The 8,013-nt window shown below is 27.6% G+C and overlaps 1 protein-coding gene across 1 annotated transcript in view; it reads right to left on the bottom strand.

Moving 5' to 3' along the window:
* Window positions 1–7,744, bottom strand: part of LOC108688618 (neutral ceramidase) — a 9,876-nt gene extending 2,132 nt beyond the window's left edge. Inside the window, exons 1-5 of the mRNA XM_018194950.1 lie at window positions 7,627–7,744; window positions 7,360–7,554; window positions 6,634–6,864; window positions 5,709–5,804; window positions 2,598–2,768 (exon numbers count right to left, since the gene is read on the bottom strand). Coding sequence (XP_018050439.1) covers window positions 2,598–2,768; window positions 5,709–5,804; window positions 6,634–6,864; window positions 7,360–7,554; window positions 7,627–7,725 — 792 coding nt within the window. The 5' untranslated portion in view covers window positions 7,726–7,744. The remainder of the gene's footprint in view (window positions 1–2,597; window positions 2,769–5,708; window positions 5,805–6,633; window positions 6,865–7,359; window positions 7,555–7,626) is intronic.
* Between the last annotated feature and the right edge of the window lie 269 nt (window positions 7,745–8,013).

Genomic DNA, 8,013 nt, shown 5'->3' on the forward strand with positions numbered 1-8,013 from the left:
GATTTGGAATTTCTATTTCTTCACGATCTTATTTTCCATAGTTTTTATTCTATTGAAGATTGAAGTAGATTAATTATTTTACTATATCTATGTTAAGTTCAAATGTTGCAATTTTTAAACAAAAACAAATACCTAAGAAAAAAATTATTGAGCCTCAAGAAAACTCAAATTTTTTTAATGTCACAAAAAACATATTAATGATCGTTCTTGAAAAAGTTTTTATCACTTCTTTGCTTTTATGTCTCTATCCTTCAACATGCTTTTATTAAATGTTTATTTCATCAGCGTGATTTTTCGAAAGTGATCCATTTTTATAATGCGCTCAAGTAGATTATATATATATATATATATGTTTAATGAATAATATTTGTATAAAATATACAACCAATAATTTGATTAATAATCCATGCTTTTATAATTATTGTGTCATTATTGTTGATAATTAACCAAATAATTATATTTAGCGATATACATAATTCTGGGTTAATTTATGATTAGGTTGAAAGCATAAAACAATATAGGATTGAAATTACAATATTTAACATGTATCGATATTATCCACTCATATTACCTATAAGATGATCCCGCGTATAAGTTTGCCTGCACCTTTTTTTATCTCAGTAACTAACAGAGATGGATTTAATAAATATAATATTAAAAATTAAACAATTCTAATTAAATTCTATTATAAGTGATCCTTTAGAAAAATTATCTACGTTACACAATAAAAAAAATTGTATTTGTATTGAAAATGGTCCATTTACGTTTTTGTTTTTAACAGTTTGTTAAATTTTTTAACTTCAGATGTTAACATAATATGATTATGTTATTTAAAGATTTTGTGTTAAATTTATATTTAAATTAATTGATAGTTAAATTGATATGTATCTAAGATGAATGAATAAAATGTAAATTAATTTAACATATAAAGGTTAATTTTACTGAAAAAAATATCTCCACGGTTTGTTTATAAATTGTGTCGATATTATCTCTTTTTTTTTTTTATATTTATTCTCTTATATAATTCTCTTATATAATTCTCTTATATAATTTTGTGTAACTTTCTAATATATTCATCTTGTGTTAACTCAAAAATTTGAATGAACCGTTTGAGACGGATCGCGCGATTTATATTAAATTTGACACATTTTTTCCAACAGTGTACAAAAGTGTACCGAGTGATTTTTGCAAGATAAAGTAAATATTTTATAATAAATATTTTATAATATATAATAATGATATAATAAAAGTTGTAGCGTCCGTTCTAACGAATACAATGATGTATAATATAACAAAATTAATATAAATTTATTTTAAATACAAATTATATAAATTATTTTGGTTTAAAGCTTTGCGAATCTATTGTCTTTCCAATTTTGGAAACCACCCTGCGGTGCGGGCAATTTCTGACTCTCGAATCAGATCATCTGATCAGATTACATACAATAGAATTTAATTAGAATCGTTTAATTTGATATTACATTTATTAGATGTATCTGTTAGTTTACGAGATAAAAAGGTGTGATCTTATATAGGGATCTTGTATAAGATATTGTAGCTTCCAAATAAAAGAACAACAGAGGGAAGAATAGAGAACGAATAAGCGAACAAGAAATAGCCGTGTAAAGCATTCTTTTGTTGGAATTTTCACCATGACGTCTTACGTCAAGTTTGTAATATCATATTAACAACAATTCTGTTTCCGCTACGCGGAAATTTATACGGAAATTTATACAGAATTAAAAAAGCTTTGCGTTTTGCGGTTTATCCGTGGTTTATCTCTGTGCTTAGACCTATTATTAGAATGTCAACGTTTCATAAACATTGCAGGTCACTTCGTCAGGGCGAGGAGTAATCTGATATTGGGATCTAGACACGGAGATAATCCTTGGATTGCATAGCTTCAAAAGTACTATTACAAGATTATTTATGAGAATTATGATAAATGAATGACACTGTGTTTTTCTTCTTCTTCTTCTTCTTCTTCTTCTTTTTCAGTATAGTACAATTTAACATTGCGCAATACTGTTAATTTTTCTGACAATAAAATTGGTAACATACATAATAAATAAAATTACGTAAAATTTATTTAGTAAAATTAATTGTGTATTACAATTCATTTCCACGGTTTATACATGGATTGTAAATTCGCAAAATTTCCTATTATTGTAGCGGGCGACCTTGGCTACAACGGCATTAATCCATTCGATTCGCAATGTGCTATGCCGCATTAAATGTTTATTATTGCGGTGTTTACAGACAGTTGGTGTGCACGGGACAGCATGGGTCGCATAGTAATCGGTCATAGTATATCCATCATTTAATGATTCGCGAAGCAAGCAGCACCGTTATATGCAAAATAGAATTGTACATGTTTTGTGCAAGCTATCGACCGTGCGCACTCCTGCCCGACCTATGCAATCCAAATTCAATTACATGGCATTTCACATAATCTCCCTGTTTGATACAGATTTGATTTACAGCTTCATCTATGGCTTTATTATTTGAAAATGGATGACGATTTCACCCAAGGAAAACTCCTTGGAGTAACATAAGTATCATAAATTATAGATAGAGATATTAATGAAGATACTTACAAAGATCACTATAATTGTGTCACCAGGTGACGCGACTTTTTGTGGCTGTTGGATAACATCCCCGAAGTTGCGTCCCCATCGTGGAGTGTCGTACAGCACAGGAGGTACAAGGATGATCAAGTTACTTTGTAACAGCTCCGGAGCGGGTGGTCCTGGTGAAACAGGTTTATTCTGCAATAACAATAAAACATAATGTTCTTAACATAAATTCTGTATATGGTTAGCAGAGACGGGTAAGTTAATATTTTCTGTTAACTAAATTAAATTAAAGTTAATGATCTATAAAATTAATTTAATTACGTTAAAAGTTGCAACGAACAAAAAACTTATAACTTAATTAAAAGTGAAGTCAACATCAAATTAATAGTTAAATTAAAAATTTGAATAAGCACTTATATTAAACATTTAAACATTAAAATGTAATTTTTTTTTAATTAGGTTACTAAAAAAATAATTATCATATGGACTATCATTAAATAAATTTAATATTCCTCCCCCCCCCCATTTATAAAACGTTCATATAAAATATCAAAAATTAGTTTTTTTTTACGTATTTTAAATGGAAATGTATTGTTTAAATATAATAAATTAACCAATAATAATTAAAAATTCAAATAAGAAGAATTGCACAAAAAGTATAGATGATGATAGAGATTATTAGATAGGTATTAAATCATAAAAGAATTATATATTATTACATAATATATTAACACATTATTTAAATATGTAAAACTTTAATAAACAAAACCGTTTTTTTTTTAAATAAATTATTCTATTTGAAACTTGAGAGAAAGTCTTGTACTAGCAAAACATATCCATTACGATTTTTTTCTAATTGTCTAATTATTATTAAAAATTTAATTTACAAAGATAAAAGCTAATGAGTTAAACTTAAACTGTGTTTTACTAAACTAGTTAAAGTTAAAAATTAATTCATTTAAAATTAATTAATTATAAGTTAAGTTAAAAGTTATTAATTTTTTAATTTTATTATTTAACTCAATCATCAGTTACTATTAAAGACTAGTCATTAATTAATTAACGAGTTACTACCCAACGTTGATAGTTAGGTATCGGCGATTGATTTTGCGGTGACGTAAAATAAACGATGCGTAATTTCTGTGAAAATAATAATTGATTACTAAATGGAGAAGTATTTTCACTATGAGATCAATGCATCTTGTTAGCGGAGAAAGATCTTAATTCTGAATTTGCATATTTTGTGATTATGTAGTTGAAAATACATAGTTGAAAAAGTTTATGTTAAATTTAACACATTTCACATCTCAAACAGTTTCCATTTAATTTTTTGTATTAATTTAACACAAGATGAATATGTTAAAGAATAATAGAAATATTCAAGGAAATCGCCGATTTCGTCAAATCATTTTGTTTCTAGGTATTGTTTCTTAAACAAAAACAAAAATTACACTTTAGAAACATAAATACGTACACAAATTATATGATGTCTCCTATCAGATAATAGTAATTTTTATAGTATTGTTTACAATTTTGCAATAATTAACTTTTTCATAATATAAATAAAAATAAGTGTTTGACAAAATGGACATAATGTAGTAATGCCATATATTCCTATTCTCATTCTTTCACAAGAATCATTTATCAAAAATACTTATACATGAATACGAAAATTTCTAGATTTTTTTTCATTTCGACGTAAAATATTTTTTGTTAAGGAGAGTTCAACTTTCACTTTTTTACGACTATTTGGAGATTATTTCTGTATTTTCCTATGTACTTTTTTTGCAAGGAAATCGAGAAATAAGAATTATAATATTGAAACTATACTCAAAAATTGATACATTGAATTAAAGAATAAAATGTTTATTCACAACGTTATAAAATCTCTATGAGTTATGCCTCAATAATTTAAAAACTAATTCAGTATTTTGATACAATTCTGTAAATAAATTTAAACTGTTATTAGTTTAAATAATTGAAATACAATTGACAGCTATTTCGATATGAATAAGGATTTTATTCTTTGTAGGGATTGCAATTTTATTTTTGTAAAGATTTTATTCAATGTACCAACTTTTTTCCCTGAGTGTGTAGCTTCATTATTGTGATAATTTTCGATTTCCATGAAGAAGAATACATAAGAAAATGTAAAAATAAAACAATCTTCGAACGGTCGCAAAAAAATTGTATCCTTCTATAAAATAGTATAAAGAAGACTACAACTTTACTGTTTTGCAAAATACAAGCATAACGCGATAATTTTTGGAAGGAAGAGGGGGAGGATTTTCCCGTAAATACGTAGGAATATCTTTAGCATCGATATTTGATATAATATAGCAATAACTATAATAACGCACTATATAAAGATATAGCTAACTAAGTTTGTCTTACAGACAAGTATGCCGATTTACGCTACATCTCGACTTTATGTTTAAAATCATATTATAATAAAAATTTAAAAAAATAATACTAAAATAGATTTAAGTATACAAAACAATCTAATATTATCAATAATGTGCTCATTATAATTTAAACTATGTAATTTATAAGTGAAAATTGTAAGAATATTATTTTCACAACTGCAGAATATGTTTTTATATTATATTATGTTTTTGTTGATTTTATATAAACAATTTTATAAAAACATACAAAAATGATTTATGGATTCTTACTTTTTAATCATTTAAAGAAATCATATATATTTTAAAGTGCAATTTAATTTCCAAGAAATAAGGAAAAGTCTTTTTCTAAAACCTACGTCAGTATCTTTCCTCTATATAAAAATTAACATAAAAAATATAATTTTTTTATTGCTACAATTTAAAAGCAAATTGGAAGCATATATTTTTTCAGGCACAATTAACCTTTATAATATGTTAAATTAACATTATTCGTTTATATTTTTAAAATTTATATTTTAAAATATATTATTTTTATTTAATTACTTTCTCACAAATTGTGTTATCTTTACATTTAAAAATGTTGACTAGTAATTTAACATTAATTAAACTATTCAAATGATCCAATCATCTTATATTAAATTAATACTTGGATGTCAAAAATTTTAACAAGGATCGATTTTAACACAAGTACAAAATATTTTGTATTGTGTATATTTTATTTACTTACTTGAATAACCGCTTTTACTAACTCCTGGTACTGCTTCAAGTATATTGTAAGTGTATGCGGACCGTAAATTGTTGATGCGCCTTCATATCTTTGTATCTAAAAGTTAATATTTCAGCGACTATTATGCATTGGGGATGCGTTTCAAAAAAAGATAGATACGAGTTCAAAGAGAATTGATCGATGATTTTACGTACCATTTATCTCGCCATTTATCAAAAAACTTGTTAGAAAATGACATACATTTATGAGACCGAGAAATTTTTATATAGCGGCATGTTACAATAAGAGGGTAGTTTGAAAATTAGTTCTCGGTCTGACACAGAAATGACGCCACAGATATCAAACTGCTATAACTTTAGACAAGATTGATCCTTTACAGGGCTACTGTTAAAATTTTGAAACAGATGCATACATTAATTTCTTCATTTTGTTCATGTATATGTAAAGTAATCTGCAACTTTTGGTTCCGTCATGACAATGCATCTGCTCACATTTCTTCAATGTTGTAGTCGCAAAATTCCATTGCAATAATTCCGCAAGCACTGCATTTCACCAGATTTCGTGATTTAATGAAATATGCAATTGAAGAAATGTGAGCGGATGTATTGTCATGATGGTACCAAAAGTTGCTTGCTTCATACGAATGAAATAAAGAAACTAATAATGAACGCTATTTCTGTCAGAAATTTTAATAGTAGTCCTGTGAAGGATCAAACTTGTCTAAAATTAAAGCTTAATATTTGTGGGTCATTTCTGTGTTTGTGCATCATTTCTGTGTTAGGCTGAGAACTTATCAAACTATTCTCGTACAAATATTATACGTATTATAAATCGCGATAACTAATCCAATAGGTTCCGCTTGGAAGCCCTCAAAATGGCCCCGATTCTCGAGCGAATTGCTTAGTAACAACAATGAACAGTTTACTTGATACTCCTCAGGTGTTGTTATGTAATCGCTGTAAGTATTACAGAGTCCTGCGATTATTACGGATGTTTCGTCGTCGGATGCATCGCTCATAACTTTCCTGATAGACTCTCGCAATCTTCTTCCAGACATTGTCGTGAATTCACCGGGCACGCCAGCGATGACGACGTTTCCGATTATGGCGACTTGCGTCGAGACAATTTTCGGCTGCCATTGATAAGGGAGTTTTATCTGAAATCATTAGTCATCGTCCAACAATTCAGTGCTCGACACCGACGCCGACGTAACGATTTCAAAGTGTCCAATTACGCCATGCTGCGTATCACAGAGTACTGATACTTCCGTTTTCTGTCCATATAAGTTGATATGATTCATTACTTATATCATTATCTAAACGCGATAATTTACATTCAATTCTATTGTCGATGTTTCTTTGTAGTATCTATAGTCTATGTCTATCGTACAATATACCCTATTAATCACATACTTATTCTAATTGCATTCTAATAAAAATACAAGATGATAAAAAAGTTTGACCACAAAAAATTAAAATGACAACAAATATAATTAATACTCCAAAGTCTGTTTTTTTTTAAATATATATTGTTAATAATTTAATAAATACAAAATTTTGTGGATAATCTTTTTGTCTTCTTATGTTAACTGAATTTAACATTATAGTAGATTTGGGATCATAAAGTATACTTGGTAGAAAGATAGACTTACTCGTCCAGTGGCTAATAAAATAGGTTTCGGGCTCTGACAACGAATATCGTCTTTCGTAGGGGTGGCCAAAAAATTTCGTACGGTATTCCAAAGGGGATTCGATGTCGTTGTACCTTGCTCAAAAGCGAACGAACCAGGTCCGTCAGTAGTACCAGCTGCAAAGCTATAACCCATCGCAGGTATGCACCCGCGCACCTGTGAAAAAAAAACTCGAATAAATTCTTTATCAAGAAGCTTCAAGAATTATAGACAACAACCGTAATTTACCTTCTCAACCTTTTTCGTAGTCTCGTTATAAAATTCTGCAGATTGTTCCGGCATATTGATATATTGATGAACTACTCGCACTGGTCCAATCACTTCCATCGCTTCATTACTTTGCCATAATCTCTACGAAACAAAGGAAATCTTATATGAACAAGATAAGAAATTATATTATTTTTCTATTAAAGAATATGTTTTATTTTCTATTTTGTCATTATCAATTAAGTTAATGACTAACTGTAAACACAATTAAAATTGATACAACTAGTCTTTATAATAACAATTATGTAATTTATTATTGTATTGTTATTCATTATAATTAATTAAGTAAATTTTTTAAATATTAATTTATTTACATAGTACAATGAAAATTATTGAGCGCGCATTTAA

This window comes from Atta colombica, unplaced genomic scaffold (genome assembly GCF_001594045.1).
Source record: "Atta colombica isolate Treedump-2 unplaced genomic scaffold, Acol1.0 scaffold236, whole genome shotgun sequence".
In the NCBI taxonomy this organism is placed as follows: Eukaryota; Metazoa; Arthropoda; class Insecta; order Hymenoptera; family Formicidae; genus Atta; species Atta colombica.